The sequence below is a fragment of the Macaca thibetana genome, chromosome 13 (genome assembly GCF_024542745.1).
Source record: "Macaca thibetana thibetana isolate TM-01 chromosome 13, ASM2454274v1, whole genome shotgun sequence".
Classification (NCBI taxonomy): Eukaryota; Metazoa; Chordata; class Mammalia; order Primates; family Cercopithecidae; genus Macaca; species Macaca thibetana.
Genome location: NC_065590.1, coordinates 3,122,072 through 3,149,432, shown reverse-complemented (window position 1 = coordinate 3,149,432; position 27,361 = coordinate 3,122,072). Strand labels below are relative to the sequence as shown.

General features: G+C 41.3%; 2 protein-coding genes across 2 annotated transcripts in view; both read left to right on the top strand.

Moving 5' to 3' along the window:
- MITD1 (microtubule interacting and trafficking domain containing 1) overlaps positions 1 to 27,361 on the top strand; it is a 977,552-nt gene that overhangs the window by 783,940 nt on the left and 166,251 nt on the right. The window lies entirely within an intron of this gene.
- Positions 479 to 15,754, top strand: TXNDC9 (thioredoxin domain containing 9). The gene is made up of 5 exons (XM_050755164.1): positions 479 to 707; positions 3,676 to 3,896; positions 7,291 to 7,409; positions 12,589 to 12,843; positions 14,986 to 15,754. Exons 2-5 carry the CDS (start codon positions 3,708 to 3,710, stop codon positions 15,101 to 15,103), a joined length of 681 nt encoding a protein of 226 aa, XP_050611121.1. The 5' UTR covers positions 479 to 707; positions 3,676 to 3,707; the 3' UTR covers positions 15,104 to 15,754.

The following is a 27,361-nucleotide window of genomic DNA, read 5'->3' as shown; positions in this document are numbered from 1 at the left end:
GATCAATTCCCTAACATAGGTCTTCATCTTTACCCTCAAAGCGAGGGCAAGTTCTAAACATTCCTGTGTTTAGAAGAGTCAAGAGGGAACCTACAGGGGTGGTGGAAAATGTTCTATATCTGGATATGGCCGGTGATATTTTGGGTTTTAACTATGGAAAAGTTAATCGTGCTGTATATGTTTATGCCTCGACTTTAAGAAGAAGAAAAATGTTAAAAGAAAACAAAACACAAAACAAAAAAAAGAAAAATGTTTATTCAACACTAACAGAATGGTAACGCAGTTCAAGCGTCACTGCTGAGCGAGAGCACAGCAGTCTCATTTCCAGTCTCGCGCACTGGACCGTGAGTACCGAAGCACGGTCCAGAAAAAGTCCGGCCACGCCAGCCTGCGCACTAAGAAACTGCAACTCCCACCATGCCTTGCGGCCTTCCAGTTCGGCCGTGTACCGGGAGGAAAGCAAGGGTCAGACACCTCCGGTTACGGGCTGCTGGGCGGGAGGCGCACGCGCAGAATTGTCCGGCAGCCGCCCGCCCGCCCCTTCCTCTGGCGTCCAAGGTGATATCGCGAGAGGTCCGCAGCCAATAGGGAGGCTGATGTGACGGCCGGTTTGCAGCCGCCGGCAGCTACTGCAAGGCAAAAGCCGGAGTGGACCTCTCTTTTGAAACTGCTGCTGTCTCACTTCTCAGACGTCACCGAGAGATCAGGTGAGGCAGAGGGTAGTGAGAAAAATCCGACCACCACGTCCGCGTGCTGGTGAACATGTTGCTGCTCCACATCCGGAGCGGAGGAGGGGCGCCGCCCCAGCACCGGTGTCGGGGTCCTGGTGGAGGCTCTTGCGCATGCGCACCAGGAGGCGTCGAAGTTGAGGCAGCCGGGACTGTGCCTTCCTGTGTCTCCCCGGGCTCAGGGAGTGGCCGGGATGCCACTCGGGAGGTACCTGGGGTTCGGTTAAGGACCAGGCCCCTTGATTGTTTTGGTGGATACCTGTAAGGGTGTCCAGGAAATGACTAGGGAATTTGAGGACGCGCGGTGTCCCGTCCCACCGTTCCTGCGGAGCTGTAAAAAGGAAGAATCAGAGGCTGTGATTTGAAGAATGAAAAGCTAACGGGGGATTGCATCGTCTCTTTACCCCGTTCTCAATGCTCTAACCACCAACACCTACACCCAGAATAGCGCTTCTTAATCGCATCTGTTTCCAGTTATCCCATAATTAAATTCTGGCCTCATCCTATAAAATTGCAGGGATAAGCATTCTCTGTGCTTATCCCTGGAGCACAGCTTCCAACGTGCAATTCAGTATCTTATTTTCTCCTTCCAGCTTCCTCACTGAGGGTCACAGTACTACTGACATTTTTCTTGGGTGGTAGGGAGTGTGGAAATCTTTGCTGTGTTTGAAATACAGCACCTTTCCAATTTTATAGCACTCACGAGGAGCTTAAAAAAACAATTTGTTTTTTTAAACTCAAATACTTTTGAAACTTAACAGTGTAGTAATTTGAATGGAAGTTAGGCACGTGTTCATTCAAGGTTAAATACATGTGTATTGAGTACCTGCTGTGTTCTATGGAGATACAAAGATGAAATTAAGTATCCTTTTCAAATGCTTTTCCTGTAAAGAAAAAGGAATCAGAACTGAAGTTTGCAAGACTATTTCTCTTCAGCTCAACGTTGATAGAGGGCCCGTGTGGGTCAGGATTTGTGTCAGAAGCTGAGTGAATGAATTCACAGTTTATTATCAAGTTTGGGGTGCTTAGGTATTATTTGCAAATGTATCATAGTTTATTGACATGCAACAGTCTCCTGCTTTAATAGCCAAATTATAAATCATTTCTGCAGTAATAATCCTGAGATACACATAAAATTGCCGTCTAATTGTTGGTATAAAATTTCTTGTACAAAATACTCCATTGTTTAAAAAATATGTAGTCATGTGCCACATAAGGACATTTCAGTTTTATGAGATTATAATACTGTATTTATTGTACCTTTTCTGTGTTTAGATACGTAAATGCCATTATGTTACAGTTGCCTGCAGTATTCAATACAGTAACATGCTGTACAGATTTGTACTAGGAGTAATAGGCTGTATGGTATAGCCGAGGTGTGTAGCAGGCTGTACCATCTGGGTTTGTGTAAATACAGTCTATAATGTTTGAAACAGTATCAGAATCACCTAATGACACATTTCTCAGAATGTATTCCCATTTTTTGTGGGTTTTTGGGTTTTGTTTTTTGAGACAGGGTCTGGCTTTGTCGCCCAGGGTGGAGTGCAAGTGGTGCGACCTCAACCCACTGCAACCTCCGCTTCCTAAGTTCAAGCTATCCTCCTCCCACCTCAGCCTCCCTAGTAGCTCGGACTACCGCCACACACCACCAGGCCTGGCTAGTTTTTCAATTTGTAGTAGAGACAGGGTTTCATCATGTTCCCAGGCTGGTCTCAAACTCCTGAACTCAAGTGATCTGCCCACCTTGGCCTCCCAAAGTGCTGGGATTATGGACGTGAGCCATAGCGCCCAGCCTAGAATGTATTCCCATTGTTAAGTAATGCATGACTCTAATTGAGATGGGTCTTTGTTTCTAATCTGAATGAGTTCTATTTTGAAACTCTTACTTTGTACAGAGGAGTGATGATGGAAAAAAAAACCCAAAGTTTTAAAAAGTATTTGGAGTGTTTTACATCAAAGTTAAGAACACTGTCAGTAAATGGAAACCAGTATTAATTTTTGTGGCCTCAGATTTTTTTTTGTTAGGTAATGGGAGAACGGGAATGGACATTAATGCTTAGGGAACACCAGGCACTGTTCTTTACATAAGTGGTAATAAGACGTCTTAGGAGTTAAATGAAGCTCATTTGGGCAGCAGCCATGAAAAAATATGTGTTTTGCTCAACTCTACTCTGTGTGTTTCAGTAAGGTTAAATATATATATATATGTGTGTGTGTGTGTGTGTGTGTGTAAAACCTCAGTAGGTATACCTTTCTATTGTTGACAGTTGTTTCTGACTTCTCTTACCCATTGGTAAAGAACACTGATTATCAGTATATATCACTAGGTATAACTTCACAACTCATTTATCTGTGGTTTGGTGATGGTCTTAAAGACTTGCCTTGGCTTTAGTGTAGTAGAACATACGCTAAATCAGAAGCACCCTAAATTTGCTATAAGTGGTTTTTGAGTGGTGTGACTAGAACCTATTGAAAATTAAATTTAAAAACACATAAAAATTCTTAAGCCCAACATCAGGGGCTTGGATGTCTTTAGAATACTCCATAGAGTAGACATACACGTGCCAGAATTTTTGAAAATAGTAGAGAAAGCCGGGCGCAGTGGCTCACGCCTGTAATCCCAGCACTGGGAGGCCGAGGCGGGTGGATCACAAGGTCAGGAGATTGAGACCATCCTGGCTAACACAGTGAAACCCCGTCTCTACTAAAAATACAAAAAAATTAGCCGGGCGCGGTGGTGGGCGCCTGTAGTCCCAGCTACTCAGGAGGCTGAGGCAGGAGAATGGTGTGAACCCAGGAGGCGGAGCTTGCAGTGAGCCGAGATCGTGCCACTGCACTCCAGCCAGGGGGACAGAGCAAGACTCCATCTCAAAAAAAAAAGAAAATGGTAGAGAAAAGCTGGCTTATTGTTTGCATTTTTTAAAATATAGTTTGTAAATCTCCCCAGCACCCAGGCTGAACTCTGCACCATTCGGAAGAATGGAAGCTGATGCATCTGTTGACATGTTTTCCAAAGTCCTGGAGAATCAGCTGCTTCAGACAACCAAACTAGTGGAAGAACATTTGGATTCTGAAATTCAAAAACTGGATCAGATGGATGAGGATGAATTGGAACGCCTGAAAGAAAAGAGACTTGAGGCCCTAAGGAAAGCTCAACAGCAGAAACAAGTAACCTCTCTGCTCTGCTTTCTGAAATTGCTATAACAGTATGCGCCTAACAACTTATATATCCATGTGCCGTAGTAGTTACATTTCGTTCTTTGTTTTTAGGGTTTTGGGAATTTAGAGTACCTATTACTGTTAAAATTTTGCCCAGAAAAAAATATGTTTTAAAGACACATTCAAAATTAGCCCAATCTCTATGTGAATCCACAGTCGAGTAAAAGAAAGATCTGCCCAAGATCGTTTTTCTGAGCTTGGATTTTTGTGGTTGAATGGAGGGCAAGGGAGTCATTGGTTTCCATTTCAGGTAATGTTAAAGCCTATCAAAATTTAGCTATTTTCAAAGCAAACAAGATAAGACAGGTGAGATAATAGCTATTAAGTCAGTTTATGTTGAAAAAATTATTTCAGGCATTTCCAATGAAATATTTAATTAGTGGCATGTTCAAAAGAATGCATGCTTTGTAACAAAGAAAGGTGGTCACAGCTCTATCCTCGTTGCCCCTTAGAATGTTTGTGTAGAATAAACACAGAGTTGTAAACTCGGATTGAAACCAACGGATTAAATTCTGTAAATTGAATTTTTTTTCTTGTTTTTGAGCTAGAGTCTCGCTGTGACACCCCGGCTGGAGTGCAATGGTGTCATCTCGACTCACTGCAACTTCCGCTTCCCGGGTTCAAGCAATTATCCTGCCTCAGCCACCCGAGTAGCTGGGACTACAGGTGCACATCACATGCCCGGCTAATTTTTGTATTTTTAGTAGAGACGGGGTTTCACCATATTGGCCAGACTGCCCTGGAATTTCTGACCTCAAGTAATCCACCAACCTTAGCCTCCCAGGTTGGCGATGGAATTACAAGCGTGAGCCACCGTACCCGGCCAAATTCTGTAAATTGAATTTTGATTAAAACATTTTTCCATTGGGTTGCATGGAAATACATTATCACCAACTCTGGTTCCTTTTCAGTTGCCTGTGACTTAAACATGAGGCTTAACTTTTCTGAAGAAATAGAGAGTTTTGACTGGGCATGGTGGCTCACATCCGTAATCCCAACACTTTGGGAGGCCAAGGCGGGCAGGCAACCTGAGGTTGGGAGTTCAAGACCAGCCTGGCCAACATGGTGAAACCCTGTCTCTACTAAAAATACAAAAATTAGCCAGGTGTGGTGGCATGTGCCTGTAGTCCCAGCTACTCAGGAGGCTGAGACAAGAGAATCTCTTGAACTTGGGAGGTGGAGGTTGCAGTGAGTTGAGATTATGCTACTGCACTCCAGCCTGGACGATAAAGCAAGACCCAGTTCCCCCACAAAAAAAAAAAAAAAAAAAAAAAAGAGGAGTTTTGTTTGTATTGCTGTAGCATCACTTTATATGTTTACACCCTCATGTTTAGAAGAGTTGATATGTTTAGAAGAGTTACTACAAAAGGAAATCTTTTATGAATGAGTCCAAATTTTTACATTTTGAGTTTTCTAAAGTAGAGTATGTTATATGGCTTTTACATGTACCCTATTTTAGAAAATAGACTGCTTTTCTTTTTCTTTTTCTTTTTTATTTTTTGAGAGGGAGTCTCAGTCTATTGCCTATCCTGCCTTGACCTCCCAAGTAGCTGAGATTACAGGTGCCCACCACCATGCCCAGCTAATTTTTGTGTTTTAGTGGAGACAGGGTTTCACCATGCTGGTCAGACTGGTCTCGAACTCCGACCTCAAGTGATCCGCCTGCCTCGGCCTCCCAAAGTGCTGGGATTACAGGCATGAGCCACCCCACACCAGGCCCAATTGGCTCCTTTTCATAGTATAGGGCTGATAATTAGAGTGCAGAGGACAGATTATTGGAATTTAAGGTAATATATGTTTAGGTTCTACCACAAACTCATATTTCATGGTCACATTTAAGTACTAATTGCTAATGTGCAACTACAAATAATTATTTGTAACTAGGATATTTTTGCAGAGAGACTGAATTCACCGGATTCGCAGTGATGAACATACATTAAATCATGTCTTACAGGAACTTTTTTGGCAGTTCAAAACAGTGGTCTGAGTATTTATAATTAAAACCAACTAAGGCAAACTGGCTATAGGCCTTTTTTTATTAATGTATAAATCAATGTAAAATGAATTTGTCATCGAGTAATTCAGAAGGTCTTATTTTAGAACTTTCATTGCATTTCAATAGATCTTTTTTATTAAAATGCTTTCTGGAAATAGGCAAGAAACCTAGTGATTTGTGTAGATATTCTTTTTATAAGAGATGATACAGTAATTAGATGATACAGTAATTTTGATTTTCTGATCTTTGAGGGTATTGGGGAGATCAGCACTTAATAGGCCTAGGCGAATCTATATTCTCCTGTCAGCCAAGCACCCTCCTACTGTTAACTAGAGCTGGCGCACTTAGGTAGGGACCAGAACAGAGGGATAAGGTGAGAAATAGGAGTTAAGCAGAGGCTTGGGTGGCAGCCACTGAGAGAGCTGTAACCCCAGCACTTTTGGAGGGCAAGGTGGGAGGATTGCTTAAACCTAGGAGTTTGAGATCAGCCTGGCAATATAGTAAAACACCGTCTCTACCAAAAAAAAAAAAAAAAAAAAATTAACCAGGCATGGTGTGGCGTGTGCCAGTGGTCCCAACTCCTTGGGAGACTGACGTAGGAGGATCTCTTGATCCCAAGAGGTTGAGGCTGCAGTGAGCTATGATCATGCCACCGCCGCACTTCATCCTGGGCAACTTTAGTGAGACCCATTCTCAAAAAACAAACAAACAAACAAAAAACTTTTTGGCCGGGCATGGTGGATCACGCCTATAAACCCAGCACTTTGGGAAGCTGAGGCAGGCGGATCACAAGGTCAAGAAATCGAGACCATCCTGGCCAACATGGTGAAACTCCGTCTCTACTAAAAATACAAAAATTAGCTGGGCATGGTGGCGCCTGCCTGTAGTCCCAGCTACTGGGGAGGCAGAAGCAGAATTGCTTGAACCCGGGAGGTGGAGGTTGCAGTGAGCCGAGATTGCACCACGGCACTCCAGCCTGGCGATAGAGTGAAACTGTCTCAAAAAAAAAAAAAAAGGCATGATCTGTCCGTCTTGGCCTCCCTAAGTGCTGGGATTACAGGCTTGAGCCACCGCGCCTGGCCCACTTAAAATTCTTATCAGCGTGACAGTAATTATTTCCCTCCAGTATTGTGATATAGCCACGATATTGGGAACAGGCAACAGCTGTTGAGAATCGTGTTCCTTCAGGCCCTACTTGAAGGAACTAAAAAAAAAAAAAAAAAAGTGGTTTTTTTGTTTGTTTTTAAATTCATTACAAAATACGACGGTGATTTGGACACTTAAAATGTCAAGTGGTGCTGAAAGAGAGATTTCACATGTGTCATGTTTTGCTTCTCTCCAAATTAGGAATGGCTTTCTAAAGGACACGGGGAATACAGAGAAATCCCTAGTGAAAGAGATTTTTTTCAAGAAGTCAAGGAGAGTAAAAAAGTGGTTTGCCATTTCTACAGAGACTCCGCATTCAGGTAACTTTGTTTCCATCTGTGACTTTTTCTTAAAAAAACCACAATGAATTGTTTGGATAAAGATACACTGGCTTACTAGAGAAATGAAGAAAACTAAAAGGAAAAACTTCCTAAGTTGTTTCATTGTACTCTCTCATATGTTATTTAGTATTAAGCAGGTGGGGGTCCAATCACTCAAGCCTGCAATCCCAGCATTTTGGGAGGCCGAGGGTGGGGGCGGATCACTTGAGGTCAGGAGTTCGAGATCAGCCAGGCCAACATGGAGAAACCCTGTCTCTACTAAAACTACAAAATTAGCCGGATGTGGTGGCAGGTACCTTGTAGTCCCAGCTACTGGGGAGGCTGAGGTGGGAGAATTGCTTGAACCCGGAGACAGAGGTTGCAGTGAGTGGAGATCGTGACACTGCACTCCAGCTTGGGCGATAGAGTGAGACTCCGTCTCAAAAAAAAAGAGAAAAAAAAAGTTAATCGTTATTTTAAGGAGTAACTTAAAGAACAGTTTCTTGCAAAAGTATAAATGGATATTACTGAAAGTCAGTATTCTCATATAAACGGCTTATGTTTTTGAATTGTGTTTTCACTAGCTAACTCTAAAAACATCTTAGAAATGTACACTTAAAATTCTTTTTTTTTTTTTTTTTTGAGACGGAGTCTCGCTGTGTCGCCCAGGCTGGAGTGCAGTGGTGAGATCTCAGCTTACTGCAATCTCCACCTCCCAGGTTCAAGCAATTCTCCTGCCTCAGCCTCCCAAGTAGCTGGAACTACAGGCACCTGCCACCACGCCCGGCTACTTTTTTGTATTTTTAGTAGAGATGGGGTTTCACTGTGTTAGCTAGAATGGTCTCAATCTCCTGACCTCATGATCCACCCGCCTCGGCCTCCCTAAGTGCTGGGATTACAAGCTTGAGCCACTGCGCTCAGCCCACTTAAAATTCTTATCAGCATGACAGTAATTATTTCCCTCTAGTATTGTGATATACCAGTCTTGGCTGGAAGGAGAAGTGATTTTTCTTAGACCACCCTACGTCTCCATCTCTCTCTAAGGAGGCCGATCTCTTATCAAATGTTAATACCTCCCCAAAAAAAGTCTTATCTTAAACCAAAGGACCCAAGCCTTTGTGGGTTTTGGTGCACAGATTTGATTAGTCGCCAACACTTAAAAATTGAGAGATAACCCCTTTAGAAAATATCCACATTCGGAATTTTTCTTTAAAAAATATCAGAAAACTTACTAATAGCATCACTGGAACTAGAATGGCAGTCATCTGCTGACTGGCACCTGCCCACCCGGGACAGACAAGCACTGTGCTCTGGAGTCTCTGGCACTCACTGTGGTTTTGGGCCTGCCTGCCCCTTTGTCTTCATCTCACAACCCATCAGCTTCGTTGTTAGTTAACACCTTTCAAGAATTGATTGCCTGGTATTCATTGACTAAGAGAATAAAAATGAAAGAAAATATTGAGATGGTGAAATCCCTCGTGAGGAACAGTGAGAGAAGGGATTAGGAAGGTAGAAAGGTATCAGAGAAACCTCTGCCCTTGTGGTACACAGCCATCTCCCATTGGCACACATTCCTCTGTTGCCAACCTCTGACAAATAGGATGAAGTGATATATAAATATACTAGTATGTAAAATATTATTTGTCCACTTGTTTTTTTGTTTTTGAGAGAGAGTCTTACACTGTCACCCAGGCTAGAGTGCAATGGCGGGATCTCGGCTCACTGCAACCTCCACCTCCCAGGTTCAAGTGATTCTCCTGCCTCGGCCTCCCGAGTAGCCAGGACTACAGGAACCCGCCACCATACCTGGCTAATTTTTGTATTTTTAGTAGAGAAGGGGTTTCGCCAGGTTGGCCAGGCTGGTTTCAAACTCCTGACCTCAGGTGATCCACCCACCTTGGCCTCCCAAAGTGTTGGGGATTACAGGCATGAGCCACGGCACTCGGCCTCACTTGCGTTTTGTATGTCTTCCCCAACTAGATTGTTGTTTTTGTAGAGGCAGAGCATTTGCCTGTATTGTGGCCCACTGTGCTCTGGGATCATAGCCCTAAGGCAACTGCCTGACACATAGTAGTCAATAAATACGTTTGATCGGTATATAAACAGTACATCACCAGGAGTACTCACCTTCAAACAGAACTGAAAAATCAAAATCATCCAGTTAACTTTATATATTAGCAAAGTTTCTAGCTCATAGTAGGTAGGATGCTTTCATGTATATTATCCCTAGAACATTCACAATAATCTTCAGAGGCACTTATTATTCCTGTATTTCATGTGTGGAAACCAAGATTTGGAGAAATTAAGTGACTCACCTAGTATCACTCAGATACTAAATAATTAAAAAAAAAAAAATTTGAACCAATGTTTCTTTGGATTTTTTGTTTTGTTTTGTTTTTGAGACAGAGTCTCTCTGTCGCCCAGGCTGGAGTGCAGTGACAACGATGTTGGCTCACTGCAACCTCTGCCTCCCGGGTTCAAGCGATTCTCCTGCCTCCGCCTCCTGAATAACTGAGATTACAGGGGCACGCTACCAGACCTGGCTAATTTTTGTAATTTTAGATGGGGTTTTACCATATTGGTCAGGCTGGTCTCGAACTCCTGACCTCAGGTGATCCACCGACCTTGGCCTCCCAAAGTGCTGGGATTACAGGCATGAGCCACCATGCCTGGCTGAACCCATGTTTTAAGCCTATTGCTATTTTTTAAATTTTTGTGGGTAGTAGTAGGTAAATATGGGGTACATGAGATATTTTAACACAGGCATGAAATGTTTAATAATCACATCAGGGTAAATGGAGTATCAATCACCTCAAGCTTTTATCCTTTGTGTTATAAACAATCTAATTATGCTCTTTTAGTTATTTTTAAATGTACATAAAGGCCTATAGCTATTCATACCATGACTGTTGTTTTGGATTTTTAAAAATTGATTGACGGGTTGGGCACCGTGGCTCATGCCTGTAATGCTAGTACTTTGAGAAGCTGAGGCAGGCGGATCACGAGGTCAGGAGATCGAGGTCATCCTGCCCAACATGATGAAAACCCATCTCTACTAAAGTACCAAAACTTAGCTGGGCCTGGTGGCACGTGCCCATAGTCCCAGTTGCACAGGAGGCTGAGGCAGGGGAATTGCTTGAACCTGGGAGGCAGAGGTTGCTCTGAGCCAAGATCACACCACTGCACTCCAGCCTGGCAACAGAGCAAAACTCTGTCTCAAAAAAAAAAAAAAAATTGATTGACAAATGGTATAATCATAGACTTATTTAAAATAGGTTCGTGGCCAGGTGTGGTGGCTCACACCTGAAATCCCAGCACCTTTGGGAGGCTGAGGCCGGTAGATCACCTGAGGTCAGGAGTTCAAGACCAGCCTGACCAATATGGTGAAACCCTGTCTATTAAAATACAAAAATTAGCCAGGCATGGTGTGGGCGCCTGTAATCCCAGCTTCTCAGGAGGTTGAGACAAGAGAATTACTTGAACCCAGGAGGTGGAGGTTGCAGTGAGCAGAGGTCGTGCCACTGCACTCCAGCCTGGGTGACAGAGCAAGACTCCATCTCAAAAAAAAAAAAAAATACGTTCCTTACTGCAGTTGAAGTATGGAGTTGATTTATTTACAAATTTTCAGGAACATATTTCTCATATGATGGTTCATTTATCATTTGTTTTGAGCTTTATTTAAAAACCATTTATTAATTTGTTCTCTCTTAACCATTTTTCACTGAAATCTCATTACTGAACTACATGAGTGACATATGACAAGATATATCCAGGGAAAAAGTGATGAGGCACCAAGGTTACACGTAATTTATGTTAGACCCAAACCTAGTTCAGGAAAAACTACATCAAGTGCACAAAAAGCTTACTGGTAAAAAGAATCATGAAGTATTTTGTGTGATAGTCATCTAAAGAGGTAGTTCTCAAGCTTTGAGCATAAGAACAGCTGTATGTTTCTCAACTCCACTGCCACAGAATTTTGATTCATCTGGATATTTTAAAGGCTAATTGCAGGCCGAGTGTGGTGGCTCACGCCTGTAATCCTAGCACTTTGGAGGCTGAAGCAGGTGGATTGCTTGAGATCAGGAGTTCAAGACCAGCCTAGCCAACATGGTGAAACCACATCTCTACTAAAAATACAAAAATTAGCCAGGCATGGTGGTGGGCCCTTGTAATCCCAGCTACTTGGGAGGCTGAGGCAGGAGAATTGATTGAACCCAGGAGGCAGAGGTTACAGTGAGCCGAGATCACGCCACTGCACTCCAGTCTGGATTACAGACGTGAGCCACTGCACTCAGCCAAGAAAATCTCGCTTTTGTTTCCCTCTTCATTGGAAGATGGCTTCCGGGCGTGGTGGCTCACGCCTGTAATCCTAGCACTTTGGGAGACCGAGGCAGGCAGATTACGAGGTCAGGAGATCAAGACCATCCTGGCTAACATGGTGAAACCCCATCTCTACTAAAATACAAAAAATTAGCTGGGCGTGGTGGCGGCGCCTGTAGTCCCAGCTACTCGGGAAGCTGAGGCAGGAGAACGGTGTGAACCCAGGAGGCGGAGCTTGCAGTGAGCCAAGATTGCACCAGTGCACTCCAGCCTGGGCAACACAGCAAGACTCCACCTCAAAAAAAAAAAAAAAAAGTTATTACTGGAATTTTTTAATTCCCTAGAAGCATAATGGCCACATTTATTTAAATATTATTAGTAACCCTTAGTCTTAATGTGCTTCTTACTGATAGAGTTGCGTATTTAGGAGTAAGAAGTTTTTCCTTGGCAATGCCATTCAGTTTTTCTTCGTGACTTCCAAATATGGCACCATGTGTGCATTTCTGACTCTTGTCTCTTCTGAGTTCTGTCAAGTTTCAATTTGTTCCTCATCCAGTTTCTTGTATGAGAGATAGGACAACTTCCTTTATGACTTAAAGCATATGTTTAATATTTTAAAAGAGAATTAATGCAAATCTGACTTTCTAGAATCTCATAGGCTGTTTTCCCATCTCTTAATCAGGCAACTAACCTCTGATCTGGAAGTGAGGTCATCTGACACAAGTGCAAGTTGGCTGCCATGTTATGAGAGTCAGACAACAGAAAAACTATATAATTAGATTTCCCTTAATGACATTTATTTTGAAAAACAGCAATCTGTGGTTTTAGCTTATAATTTTCTATGTGTGGTTACTTACAGATGTAAAATACTAGACAGACACCTGGCTATATTGTCCAAGAAACACCTCGAGACCAAATTTTTGAAGCTGAATGTGGAAAAAGCACCTTTCCTTTGTGAGAGACTGCGTATCAAAGTCATTCCCACACTAGCACTGGTAAAAGACGGGAAAACACAGGATTATGTTGTTGGGTTTACTGACCTAGGAAATACAGATGACTTCACCACAGAAAGTTTAGAATGGAGGCTCGGTTGTTCGGACATTCTTAATTACAGGTAACTTTTAACAAAAGAAGAGATTGATTTTAATTCATATATAGTTGATGTTTTTACAGAAGATTTTTGTAATTGTAACATATATGAAATCAGGGCGTTTTGGCTGAGGTGTACAAAGTTTCTCAAAGGAAAACCATATTTTTTGACGTGTGTATTGTTAGCGTGATTTTACAGCAAAATCAAAGTTACAGATAGAACTGATTTTATAGGTAAAATTGAGTCTCACAGTACTCCTGACTGTAAAAGTTGTCAGCTTAACATGTGCTGTTGACACTAATTTTGTATTAATCTGGAAACTTAAAACGGCAATCCAGAGTTGGCTGTTCCCTCATTTAAGCCAGATTACTCAAATGGATACTGACTTAAGTGATTCTCTTTGATAAAATAAAAATTAAAAGCAGACTGTTGCAAAGAAAGTTGTATTTTAAAATACTACATTTTTAACATAGATATTTCTGTTTTACTTATAGAGGCTAATGAATACAAAAAGGTTTCTATGCCTAGCTTACATTACTGGCTATGTTTTAGTTTGAAAACAATCTAAAACTCCAACTTCCGTTTCTTTGTCCACTTCTTCAGACAAATAACTTATCTAATTCCACAAATCAGAGCATATCATCTTGTCTTTTTTGCCGTTTTCTTGATTTGCAAAAGTAGCAGGTAAAATTGTGCAATTACCATTCCAGAGTGATGGTGCCTTTCAGGAAGTAAAAGTTTCTCTCCCATTTTTTCTCTCTCCCCCATTTCCCTCCCGTCTTTTCTCTGATTCTCCTACACATGCCAAAATCATTCCTATGTTGTAGAAATTGGTTTCATTTTTCCTAATACTAACATATTAATATTTATTAAAGTTATATATTCTGAAGTAATTTTAAACCTTAAAGAAATTGCAGCCGGGTGGGGCACTTCCGTAATCCCAGAAGATTACAAACATTGAGAGGCTGAGGTGGGAGAATCGCTTGAGGCCAGGAGTTTGAGACCAACTTGGGTAGCATGGTGAGATGAGACCTCGTCTCCACAAAAAACTAGCGGAAACCACCCCCTGCAGACTAATACAAAGAATCCTCATTGACCCTTTGCCCATATTACCCAATGTTAAGCATGTTATATTTGTTTTCTCATTGTCTTTATAGATACCATGAAGTACTTTGGGAACCATTTGAGTGGAAGCTGTGAATACAGTGTCCCTTTACTCCTAAAGGCTTCCACCTGTATTTTCTAAGAACAGGGACATTTTCTTACATAGCGACAGTACAATTATTAAAACAGGAATTATCGTGTAATTTACAGCTCGTATTTCATATTTTATCATTGTCCCAATATTGTCCTTCATACCAAAAATGCAGCACATTTAGTTATTATGTCTCTAGTTCCTGTTGTTATTCTTTGGTTCTTAAGACTGATGTTTTTGAAGAGTACAAACTGTTTATTTTGGAGAACATCTCCCAGTTTGGGTTTGTCTTATCTTTCCTCAAGATTTGATTCAGATTATCGATTGTTGACAGGTATGTTATGGAAGTGATGCATCGTATCAGGAGGTGTGTGATGGTTTCTCTCATTTCTGATGACAACTGAGCACTGTGTTAACCAAATGTTAATCCATAATTAATGATAAAAAGGAAAATAGGTCTCGTGCAGTGGCTCATACCTATAATCCCAGCACTTTGGGATGCCAAAGCAGAAGGATCGCTTAAGCCTAATAGTTCAAGACCAGCCTGGGCAATATAGTGAGATGTTATCACTACAAAAAATTTAAAAATTAGCTGAGCACGGTGGCACACACCTGTAGTCCCAGCTACTCAGGAGGCGGAGGTGGGAGGATCACTTGAGCCCAGGAAGTGGAGGTTGCAGTGAGCTGTGATCACACCACTACACTTCAGCCTGGACCACAGAGTGAGACCCTGTCTCAAAAAGAAAGGAAAATAAAATGGATCTAAAACATTTAGTAGTACGAAATAAGGTTGACGGCTATTAACCATCAATATAAGCATTATACCTCTTCCTTGACACCCACCAGCATTTTAAAGAAATTTTATTCTATGTTACAGGAAGGGAGCAAAGAGAGATTTTTGTGCAGTTTAGTATACTAGTACTAAATCATAAAGAATAAAATGCTTTTTTTATTTTTATTTTTATTTTTAGTGGAAATTTAATGGAGCCACCATTTCAGAACCAAAAGAAATTTGGAACAAACTTCACAAAGCTGGAAAAGAAAACTATCCGAGGAAAGAAATATGATTCAGACTCTGATGATGATTAGAGCTCCGTAATTCTTTGTAAATTGTCCTTTTTTCTGCTTCAGATTTAAATGTGTTTTTAAAATCCTATTAATGTCTCTACATTGGTCATCTAAATACTCATATTCTCAAGTTTGATACAGTTGTATCACATCGAAAGGCGTCTTTATTATTTTCTGTGTGGCCATCATGTTTACGTTGAGGAAAACTTCTCAGTTCTTAAATTATCTGGGAAGGGTCTGGATTCTCTATTTTTGAGATTGACTTTATCACAATATGATTCTTACGTCTTTATACCACTTACAATTGTGTTTTGATCTACAGAGCTAGAAATTCAAAAACTATTCCAGGACTACTACTTAATTGGCATTATTTATACAAGAGATCAAGTAGCCATTTACTGGCGCAGTATTGCATTTGTAAATGAATTATAAACACTCCTCTGGAATATATTTAACCATTAAAGAACTGCTTATTAATTCTGGACACTGCATGTTGATGTGGAATCAACTGATGCCAGCAGAAAGCTATTTTGATTTGTGAACATGCTGCCTTATGTAAAGGGTCCTGATTGCTTGTATTTTAAGACATTCGTTAAAAAGAAATCAGGAAACACTTTTGAAATAACAGCATAAGGAACTTCACTGTCTCTGCTCAATAAAACACCTGTAACTAGAAGTTTAAGTTTATGTGGAAATTGTCATATAAGCATACATCCAACAAAAACATGTTTTCAAGAAAGTCTTCTAATCTTGGAATAGAGAGTCTGTGGCAGTTGAGCCATGACCCCATTCCCTCTCTCCAGTTCCCAGTCCCAGACTACAGTTTCTCCTCTGGGAGAGTAGATTACTAGCATGCCTCATTCCCTCAAGCTCTGTGTTGCGGAAGCCCTTTTGTAAGCAAGAGTAGCCAAGAGGTTTGGCGCTCCTTCCTCCACCCAGTCCCCACTTACGGAACAGAAACTCTAACCCAGGAATAGCAGACTGAGAATCCTGGGCCTCAGTTGCTTTTGCCCCAGCTTACTCAGAGGATGAAGGCTCTCTGCTCGTACGTAGGGTGAAGGTTCCATGCAAGGAGATGCACTTGGAGGAGACCTGGAGTTATATCACCCTTTTCCCCCTTGTAGACTGTGGGTTTAACTCCTAGAAAAGCAGGCCATTGTCCCCATCCCTAGCTCTGGAGCAGCAGAACAGAGGTTCTGTCCAGTGGAAATGGCAAGTCATAAAAACAGCTCCGGGCTGGGCACGGTGGCTCACGCCTGTAATCCCAGCACTTTGGGAGGCCAAGGTGGGTGGATCACAGGTCAAGAGATTGAGACCATCCTGGCTAACTTGGTGAAATCCCATCTCTACTAAAAATATAAAAAATTAGCTGGGCATGGTGGCGAGCACCTATAGTCCCAGCTACTCCAGAGGCTGAGGCAGGAGAATCGCTTGAACCTGGGAGGCAGAGGTTGCAGTCAGCCAAGATCACACCATTGCACTCCAACCTGGTGACAGAGCGAGACTGTCTAAAAAAAGGAAAAAACAGCTCCGTAACACTCCATAAAGGGATTGACTAGAATAGAATGAGGGAAGATGCTGAATTGTAAGGGTGCCACCAAATACGTTGGATCTGGGGAAGGGAGAAATCAAGAGCGGATTGATAGCTCCCTGATGGCAACAAGCAAAAGGGAATGTTAACAAGCTCAACAGAAAGAGCCTGGCATGGTGGCTCATACCTGTAATCCCAGCACTTCGGGAGGCCAAGGCGGGCAGATCACTTGAGGTTAGGAGTTTAAGACCAGCCTGGCCAACATGCTGAAACCCTGTCTCTACTAAAAATTTAAAAATTTGGCCGGGCGCAGTGGCTCAAGCCTGTAATCCCAGCACTTTGGGAGGCCGAGACGGGTGGATCACGAGGTCAGGAGATCGAGACCATCCTGGCTAACATGGTGAAACCCCGTCTCTACTAAAAAATACAAAAAACTAGCCGGGCAAGGTGGCGGGCGCCTGTAGTCCCAGTTACTCGGGAGGCTGAGGCGGGAGAATGGCGTGAACCCGGGAGGCGGAGCTTGCAGTGAGCTGAGATCCGGCCACTGCACCCCAGCCTGGGCGACAGAGCGAGACTCTGTCTCAAAAAAAAAAAAAAAAAAAAAATTAGCCAGGCGTGGTGGCATGTGCCTGTAATTCCAGCTATTCAGGAGACTGACGCATGGGAATTGCTTAAACCCAGGAGGCAGAGGTTGTAGTGAGCCAAGATCACATCACATCACCCCAGCCTGGGTAATGGAGTCAGACCCTGTCTCAAAAAAATAGAGGCAGCTGTTATTAGTCCTAGGGTTAGAACAAACCCAAGGACCCTGAATTCAACTGGATTAAACTGTGCGGCGACTTGTGCCCCAGAGCATTGTCAGAAACTATAGAGTGGCCAGGTGTGGTGGCTCATGCCTGTAATACCAGCACTTTGGGACACGGAGGCGGGAGGACCACTTGAAGCCAGGAGTACAAGACCAGCCTGGGCAACATAGTGAGACCCTGTCTCTACTAAAAATGAAAAAAAAAAAAAAAAAAATGGAGTGGTTAGCTAGGAAATTAGTGGGTGCTAATAGTAGGATGTGGTAACAGAAGAGGTTCTAACTAACTAGAACCTTTCCCAAAAGATCAGGAAAAGGTAAAAGAGAGCACTATCAAAATCACTGTCCTTGGGGCTAGAGGGAGTAGTCATGGTGACTGCACACGCCCAGACTGTACTCTGAGGGGGAACATCAGAGCTTGTATACTTCAGGATAAGTGGACTTACCCAGCCAAGAAACTAAACAAGAAGAAATGTGCTGGAGGGTAGGGGGTAGGGGTTGGAAGGAAATTAGTAGCCCGAGCTGCTATGACACAGTATCTAAAATATCCAGTCCTCAACAACAAATTACACGACATGCAGAAGAATAGGAAACTAATCCATACAAGGAGCAAAAAAGCGATCAAAAGAAACTGAGAGGATCAATAGGTTGGAAGCAGATAAAAACTTCGAAGTATTATTGTGTGTTCCCAAAAAAACTAAAGGAAACTGCTGGAGGTAAAGGAAGGTATGCTTACAATATTCCATCAGAGAATATCAAAAAAGAAAGGAATTTTAAAGGGCCAAATAAAAATTCTAGAGTTTAAAAGTGAAGTAACTATAATGAAAACTTCATTGGAGTTCCACAGTAGATGGTGTTCACAGTAGAAAGAATCAGCAAATTATTGGAAGAAATCATGCCTGAAAATCCAATATTTGATGAACACATACATATCGAAGAAGATCAACAAACTGTAAGATAACATAGATCAATACCAAAACTATAGTAAAGGCCGGGCGCGGTGGCTTGTAATGACTTTGGGACAGGCGGGCATACATATCGAGAAGAAACCCCGTCTCTACTAAAAATACAAAAAAAAAAAAACAAACTGTGAGGCAGGAGAAACAGTAGATCCACTACCAAACCGTGATAGTCAAAAAAAAAAAAAAAAAAAAAATAAAAACAATGAAAGAAAAAAAATCTTGAAAACAGATAAAAACTACTCATTGTATATAAGAAAACCCATTGGCCCAATGCTGTGGCTCACTCCTGTAATCCCAGCACTTTGGGAGCGTGAGGCAGGAGTGCTTGAGGCCAAGAGTTCAAAACCAGCCTGAGCAATATAGTGAGACCCCATCTCTACAAAAAAAAATTTAAAAATTAGCCAGGTGTGGTAGCATGTACGTCATAACTACTGGAGAGGTTGAGGCAGGAGGATCACTTGAGCCCAGGAGTTTGAGGCTGCAGTAAGCTGTGACTGCACCGCTATACTCCAGCATGGGCAACAGAACAAGACCTTGTCTCTCTTTTTTTTTTTTTTCAATGTTCTTAAGTTTAAAAAAATAAACGAAAACTTCAATAAACGCAAAGCTTTATTTTATGAGTCAGAGGACTTGATATTAAGTCTTAAGATTGTAATACTGCCCCTGCCAAGTTAATCTGCAGATTCAACAAATGCAAAAAAACCAAAAACCCCCACTCCCAGATACCTTTTTGCAAAAATTTGACAAGTTGATCTTCAAATTTATGTGGACCCAGTGTAGCCAGAATAATCCTGAGAAATAACATATTTGGAGTACTCACACACTCTGATGTCAAAACTTAGGGCAAAACTACACTTATAAGACAGGCATAAAGATAAGCAAAATAGAATTAAAAGTCCAGAAATAAACCCTTGTGTTATGTAGCCAATTGATGTTTGGCAAAAGTGCCAAGACAATTCAAATGGGAAAGAATAGTGTCTTCAACAAATGGTGTTGGGACAAGTAAATATTGACCACTCCTTTATGCGACATACAAAACTTAAACTCGAAATGTATCAAACACCTAAATATAAGAATTAAAACTATAAAACTCTTAGAGGAAAATCTAAGTAAATCTTCACGACTTTGGGTTACACAAAGCCTTCTTGATGTGACATCAAAAGCACAAGTCACAAAAGAAAAAGCAGATGAACATCAAATATAAAAACACTTTTGCTGCAATTGATAACAGATTAGAATAGCAGCTCAGAATTGGAAAAATACTTGCAAATCACATATCTGATAAAATGTATCCAGAACGTGTAGGGAAGTCTTTCAACTCAATAAGAAGAATACAAATACCCAATTTTAAAAATGATTAAAGGGGCTGGGTGCAGCGGCTCACGCCTGTAATCCCAGCACTTTGGGAGGCCGAGGCGGGCGGATCACAAGGTCAGGAGATGGAGGCCATCCTGGCTAACACGGTGAAACCCCGTCTCTACTAAAAATACAAAAAATTAGCCGGGCGTGGTGGCGGGCGCCTGTAGTCCCAGCTACTCAGGAGGCTGAGGCAGGAGAATGGCGTGAGCCCGGGAGGCGGAGCTTGCAGTGAGCTGAGATGGTGCCACGGCACTCCAGCGTGGGCAGCAGAGCAAGACTCCGTCTCAAAAAAAAAAAAAAAAAAAAAAATAAGTAAAGGATCTGTACATCTTCCAAAGGAGATGGACAACTGGCCAATAAGTACATGAAAAGATGCTCAAATCATTAACCATCAGGGAAATGTAAATACAGACCACAATGACATCCCACTTTGTACCAGCTGAGATGATGATCATAAAAAAGGCAGACAATAAGTGTTGACAAGGATGCGTAAAAATTGGAACCCTCATGTATTGTTTTAGGTTTGTAAAGTGCTTCAACCACTTTATAAAAGATTTTGGAAGTCCCAAAAAGTCATACATAATTCCTATACAACCCAATAATTTCACTCTTTTTCTCTTTCCTTTTTTTTTTTTTTTTTTTTTTTTTTTTTTGAGATGGACTTTTGCTCTGTTGCCCAGGTGAGAGTACAATGGCATGATCTCACTCACTGCAACGTTCGCCTCCCAGGTTCAAGCAATTCTGCCTCAGCCTCCCAGGTAACTGAGATTACAGTTGTATACCATCACACCCGGCTAATTTTTATGTTTTTAGTAGAGGCAGTGTTTCACCATGTTGGCCAGGCTGACCTGGCCAAACTTCTGACCTCAAGTGATCTGCCCACCTTAGCCTCCCAAAGTGCTGGGATTACAGGCGTGAGCCACTGCACCCAACTTAATTCCACTCTTAAGTGTATGTTCAAGAGAACTGAAAATGCATGTTCACATAAAAACTTGTACACGAATGTTTATAGCAGCATTATTTTTAACTAAAAATGGAAGCAGACTAAATGTCAATACATAAATATGGCATACCTATACAATGGAATGTTATTTAGCAGTGAAAAGGAGTGTTACATCAGTAGCACATCAGTAGGTTGGTGCAAAAGTAATTGTCATTACTTTTGACCACATGTTGTATATTGATTGATGTCCCACATCTCCCTAAAATGTATAAAACTAAGCTGTGCCCTGACTGCCCTGGGCACATGTCAGGACTTCCTGAGGCTGTGTCACGGACGCACATCCTCAGCTTGGCAAAGTAATTGCAGTTACTTTTGCACCAACCTAATACATGCTATAACATGAATAAACCTTAAAACATGCTAAAGGAAAGCCAGTTTCTTTCCAGAAAAGGCAGATCTATATAAACAGAAAATAGATTAGTGGTTGCATAGGATGAATATTTTTGGGGGATGGGGAATGGCCAGTCTTGGCTATGGGGTTCTTTTTGGGATAATGAAAATATTCTAAAATTGATTTGGTGATGGTTGCATAACTCTGTGCATATACTAAAAATAATAGAATTCTACACTTTAAAAGGGTGAATTGTATGATATATGAAATAGATCTCAAAGTAACAGAAACTGTGAAGGAGAAATAAAAATAAGTCAAATAAGACAAACAGGACAGTATGAAAAAGAGTACTGACAGAGTTTAGGAAAGAATTTTTTAAATTTTAGAAATTCATGAATGAAGACTAAAAAGTAAGCAACACAGGAGAAAATAGACACAACCAAGAGAGATTAAAGGGTTAAATACAGGGCTTGGTGTGGAGGCTCACGCCAATAATTCCTGGAACTTTGGGAGGTCAAGGCAGGCAGATCACTTGAGGCCAGGAGTTCAAGACCAGCCTGGCCAACATGATGAAACCCTGTCTCTACTAAAAATAAAAAAATTATCTGCGCATGGTGATGTGCATCTATAATCCCAGCTACTCAAGTGGCTGAGGCATTAGAATCACTTGAACCCAGGAGGTGGGGGTTGCAGTGAGCTGAGATCATGCCACTGCACTCCAGCCTGGGCAACAGAGTGTGATCCTATCTCAAAAAGTAAATAATAATAATAATAAAGTGTTAAATATAGAACCTAAGCAAACAAGATTCATCATAGCAGGAGTCCTGTAGGAGAATACCAAAACAACTGAACAGAAAATACTGTGAACCCAGAAAATCTGAGACAGGTCTCAGTGAATTTAGAAAGTTTATTTTGCCAAGGTTGAGGACGTGCCCGTGACACAGCCTCAGGAAGTCCTGACGACACATGCCCAAGATGTTTGGGGCACAGCTTGATTTTCTACGTTGTAGGGAGATGTGACATCAATCAGTATATGTAAGAAGTACATTAGCTCCATCTAGAAAGGTGGAGACAACTCAAAGCAAAGCCCTGCCCCCCAAGCCTCCCAGGGGGTTCCAGGTCACAGGTAGGTGAGAGACAGATGGTTGCATTCTTTTGAGTTTCTGATAAGGCTTTCCAAAGGAGGTAGTCAGAATATATGTCTGTGTCTGTGGGCAGAGGGATGACCTTAAATAGAATGAGAGGCTGATTTGCTGCCCTGAGTGGTTCCCAGCTTCAAGAAGCCCAAATTATTTTCCTTTCACATTTCCCCCTTTTTCTTTTTAAAAATCTTTTGGAGAAGGCATTTTACAAGAAAATGAGTCTCTGGGCCAGTCACGGTGGCTCACGCCTGTCATCCTAGCACTTTAGGATGCAGAGACGGGTGGATCACGAGGTCATGAGTTCAAGACCAGCCTGGCCAACATGGTGAAACCCTGTCTCTACTAAAAATACAAAAAAAAAAAAAAAATTAGCCAGGCATGATGGTGGGTGCCTGTAATCTCAGCTACTCAGGAGGCTGACGCAGGAGAATTGCTTGAACCCGGGAGGTGGAGGTTGCAGTGAGCCGAGATCGCACCGCTGCACTCCAGCCTGCGCAACAGTGCGAGACTCTGTCTCAAAAAAAAAAAAAGAGAGAAAACGAGTCTCTGGTCTCAGGTTTCATCTGATCTCTCATGGGTAGGACAGTATATTCTAAGATGTGTAGGTCTCAAAAGCTCATTTTTAGCAGGTTATGAAGTCTCATGTCCTATTAAGAGAAAATGGGGGGGGGGGGCGGGGAAAAACTCAAAACAAAAGAACATTCCTGGAAAGGCCAATATACGGCCACATTACTCTGAAGTCAGGACATCGAGAGCCAGGTCCTGAAAGTAACTTATGTATGACATAGGTTGCTCTACTATTTTATACTGAAAAAAAGTAGCCTGGCTTCAGTTTGTAGGGTTGTAAGAAAGCCAGCTTAGGTTTCAGTGAGGCTCCAAATTGGAAAAATTGGGAGGCGAGCTTGCAGTGAAAAAAATTGAAAACACTGCATTTTCCAGCTTGTAGGCAAGAAAAAGCGAGATTCAGTCTCAAACCATAAAAAAAAAAAAAAAAAAAAAAAAATTAGGCAAGGGAGAAAAAACAACAACAAAACTACATTTTGAAAAATAATATGTTTTTTCTTGCTCTGAGTTTCCCATTTTTACTAAGGACAAATCTTATGGAGGACATGGTTTGCTGTTATTTATTTGAAATTTTAACTTGTCTGGCTTATTTGTTTACAGGGTGCAGCAAGAAAGCACAGCTTTTTTCATAGGCTCCAAATTAGGACTTTGACAAACTTTGAAACGAAAGAAGGAAAAAAAAAATTAAGACATTTTTTAAAGCTTGTAGCCCAGAAAAATTAGGATTTGTGCCAAACCGTAGAAATACCTAAAAATTGGGTGAATTTCCTCTCCTCCTAGAGGTTAACAACAAGTTAAACTATAGCTTCTTTGCCTATCAGAAATGACATTTTTTACTTTGCAGGTCAGAAACTCTGCCAGGGACTGTATAAACACAAAATGAGAGCCAGATTTGGTTTAAGGGCTTTATTCGTTACATAAGTTAAGTTTGATTTCCTTACAGGCAGCAAGAACCATTCCATTTTTTCGAAGACTTTTAAAATGACTTTCGGACGGGCGCTTTGTTCAGGCCTGTAATCCAGCAAGACTTTTTTAAAGCCGAGCGGGCCACATGGTTTGTGCCATCAAAGACCACGGTGAAACCCCGTCTCTACTTGAGGTTCCAAAAAATTACCGGGAGCGGTTGTGGGCGCCTGTAGTCCCATTCTTTACTACGGGAGGCTGAGGTCAGAGAACTCTGCACAGGGGCTGTACCCGGGAGGCGGAGCTTGCATGAGGCCAGATTTTTTCGCGCCACTGCACATCCAGCCTAAGGCGATTCCTTAAAGAGCGAGACTCCGTTCCAAAAAAAAAAAAAAAAAAAACCAATTTCTCCAATTGCATCCTGTTACAAATGAAAACAGATTCTTACTGCACTTATGCAAATAACTGTATTGCCATAAGTTGAGAAAACTCACAAATAGTTTCCAAATTCTGGAGAAATCAGGTAGAGGGAAACAAATATGCTCCAAATTTTGTTAATAGGAGTATACGAAATTTTAAAAAGCTGTCAGTAGCTCAAAAGAAAAGATTTAAGACTCTGAAAAACAAAACAAAGGATCAGCAAACATTTAAGCAAAAGTTAAAAAGATTGTTTTAGTTCGTGCAGTTAATTCCTGTTCTGCTTGATACTCTGAACATTTTACCTCTCCATGAGTCCTCAGTTTTCCTCTATTCTGATGTCACAATCTCCAAAGTTATCAGAAACCTGCATTTAAGAGCACCTGTTGGAGTTTTATTGCTGATTATTAAACCACCTTCTAAAGAGGACCAAAAGAAGACAACAATTGTCCATGGATGAAAAAAAAAGTTTTAAGGCAGCCATAGTCAAAAGACACAATTGACAAATTTGTTACCTCTCTGGCACACAATAATTTTAACATAACAATTATGATTATTAGTGATAATGTACACTAAGTTGTATCAGAATTATAGGAGTTTCCCATAATTTTGGAACACATACCAATCACATACTTATACAAATATAGCCCAAATAAAACCAAACACCATTTCATATTTGACAATGCTTCCTGTATAATTTTTATACCATATAAGCCAAATTATGTCATTTTTAGACTTTAGGAAACCTAATATCTTAAAGGGTTAATTGGGTTAAAATATATATAATTTATAATTTGATTTTGGAAAATTTGTCAAACATAAAAGGTTTAAAACACTCGATATCACAAAATAGAATTGCAGGTCATTGTAAAGTCATTTATTTAACTAAAGTGATAATTCAAGGATTTCAAAAGAAGCAAAAGTCTTCATTATTTGAGAGAGGGTCAGACTTATAAAATAACAGCATGAAGCCAATTACATTTGTTTTTTAAAATTTTGTGAAGAATCTATAAAATTTAATCTTGATTGTAAAATATAATTTCCATAAGCCTTCTATAGCCTTTATTAAAGTGTTGGATAAAGCTTCTAGAAAACCTTGTTAATCTGACATGGATCCATGTACTGGTTTTGCATCCATGTGCCTTTGACATTAATGATTAATTTACAGAGAAACTGAACTTTATCTTTCAAAATTGCCCCTTACAATCTTATGCACCCCCCTCTTTCACGATAGTGCCTGGGCCTTGAGGAGTTGAATAGCTTTAATTTCTGGCCCTGTGTCTTGGGAATGCAGTTTATTTTGATTGGTATCTTCTGCAGGGGCTTGAAGATGAGGCTTTAATTGCTGTCAGTGTTTAAGATTTAGCAGGAATTGGTGTCCTTTTTAGACTTGAGTTAAAGCCCTGTAACTCAATGTCGCAAGGACTTTCAAAACACATACAGGAAGATACATGGATGTAATAATCTTAATTTAAAAAATTTTTATCTCAGTTTTTTTCCCCTAAGCAAACCCAAATTTAAAAATAATATGACAACTTGATTATATAAAAGTTTTTTTTAAATATATAAATCCTTTTATTGTGATTTACACCAACTGTTATGACATGCTTGGACTTTCTGGTTTATCCTGAACATCCCTCCTTTTTTTTTTTTTTTTTTGTTGTTGTTTTTTGAGACAGAGTCTCACTCTGTAGCCCAGGCTGGGGTGCAGTGGCATGATCTCGGCTCACTGCAACCTCTGCCTCCCAGTTCCTGGTTCAAAAATTCTCCTGCCTTAGCCTCCCAAGCAGCTGGGATTACAGGCGCAAACCACCACACCCGGCTGGTTTTTGTATTTTTAGTAGAGACGGGGTTTCGCCATGTTGGCCAGGCTGGTCTCGAACTCCTGACCTCAGATGATCTGCCGACCTCGGCCTCCAGGCCAGCACACCTAGCCTTGGTTGGCAGTTTTTATCATTAATTACACCATTATTTTTTTCTGATTATGAAAGCAATAAGGCATACAAAGTCAATAATTAAGGAAATATGAAATATGAAAAATAAGAATGTTCTCTAGTCTCATCTCTCACAGATAACTTCTTTCAAGATTTGATGCATTTTTTCCCAAATTTTTGTTTTCTAGACATACACTAACATTTGTCTTTGTTAAATGGGGTCACTGAGTACATTCTATTTTACAGCTTGTTTTTTTTCCCCATTTACCTGTACAGCCTGCACATTTTCTTATGTCATCACGGTGGTGCTGCCTCTCTCTTTAATTAATGAAAAGTGTTCTATTGTGCAGATGGTACATGTGAAACAAATTTTTTTTTTTTCTTTTGAGACAGAGTTGCTCTGTAGCCCAGGCTGGAGTGCAGTGGTACGATCTCAGCTCACTGCAACCTCTGCCTCCTGGGTTCAAGTGATTCTTCTGCCTCAGCCTCCTGAGCAGCTGGGATTACAGTCATGTGCCACCATGCCCAGGTAATTTTTTGTATTTTTAGTACAGATGGAGTTTCACCATGTTGGCCAGGTTGGTCTCAAACTCCTGACCTCAGGTGATCCGCCCACCTCAGCCTCCCAAAGTGCTGGGATTATAGGTGTGAGCCACTGCGCATGGCAAACATATTTCTTAATCAGGCAAAGGTGAAGGAGGAAAGCCTCTGGACTTCTGTTTCTGTTTCTTTTTTTTTTTTTTTTGAGACGAGTCTCGCTCTGTCGCCCAGGCTGGAGTGCAGTGGCACCATCTCAGCTCACTGCAAGCTCCGCCTCCTGGGTTTACGCCATTCTCCTGCCTCAGCCCCCCCAGTAGCTGGGACTACAGGCGCCCGCCACCTCGCCCGGCTAGTTTTTTGTATTTTTTAGTAGAGACGGGGTTTCACCGTGTTAGCCATGATGGATGTTTTGTATTTTTAGTAGAGACGGGGTTTCACCGTGTTAGCCAGGATGGTCTTGATCTCCTGACCTCGTGATCCGCCCACCTTGGCCTCCCACAGTGCTGGGATTACAGGCTTGAGCCACCATGCCCGGCCTGGACTTCTGTTTCTTTTCAACATGTCTCAAAGCCCTTATTTTAAGAAATACCCTGTGTCTTCAGCTCTACAAGAAGGAAAATTTGGACTGCTATGGACCAGCAAGCTTGACTATGGTTTTTGGGTTTTTTTTTAACCTCTTCCACAAAGCAAGAGGAAGTCAGATCTCTAAATGAGATCTTAGGGTATAAACATGAAAAATCTTCATCAAAGTACTAGGCTGTGTGGGTTCAAAATATGTAAAGCACACATTA

What these genes read in the sequence shown, in the direction of transcription:
- TXNDC9 (XM_050755164.1), top strand. Translation starts at nt 3,708, where the DNA reads ATGGAAGCTGATGCATCTGTTGACATGTTTTCCAAAGTCCTGGAGAAT. An exon ending in TACAGAGACTCCGCATTCAG is followed by an intron (nt 7,410 to 12,588) that starts GTAACTTTGTTT and finishes GGTTACTTACAG; the next exon opens with ATGTAAAATACTAGACAGAC. An exon ending in TCGGACATTCTTAATTACAG is followed by an intron (nt 12,844 to 14,985) that starts GTAACTTTTAAC and finishes TTTTATTTTTAG; the next exon opens with TGGAAATTTAATGGAGCCAC.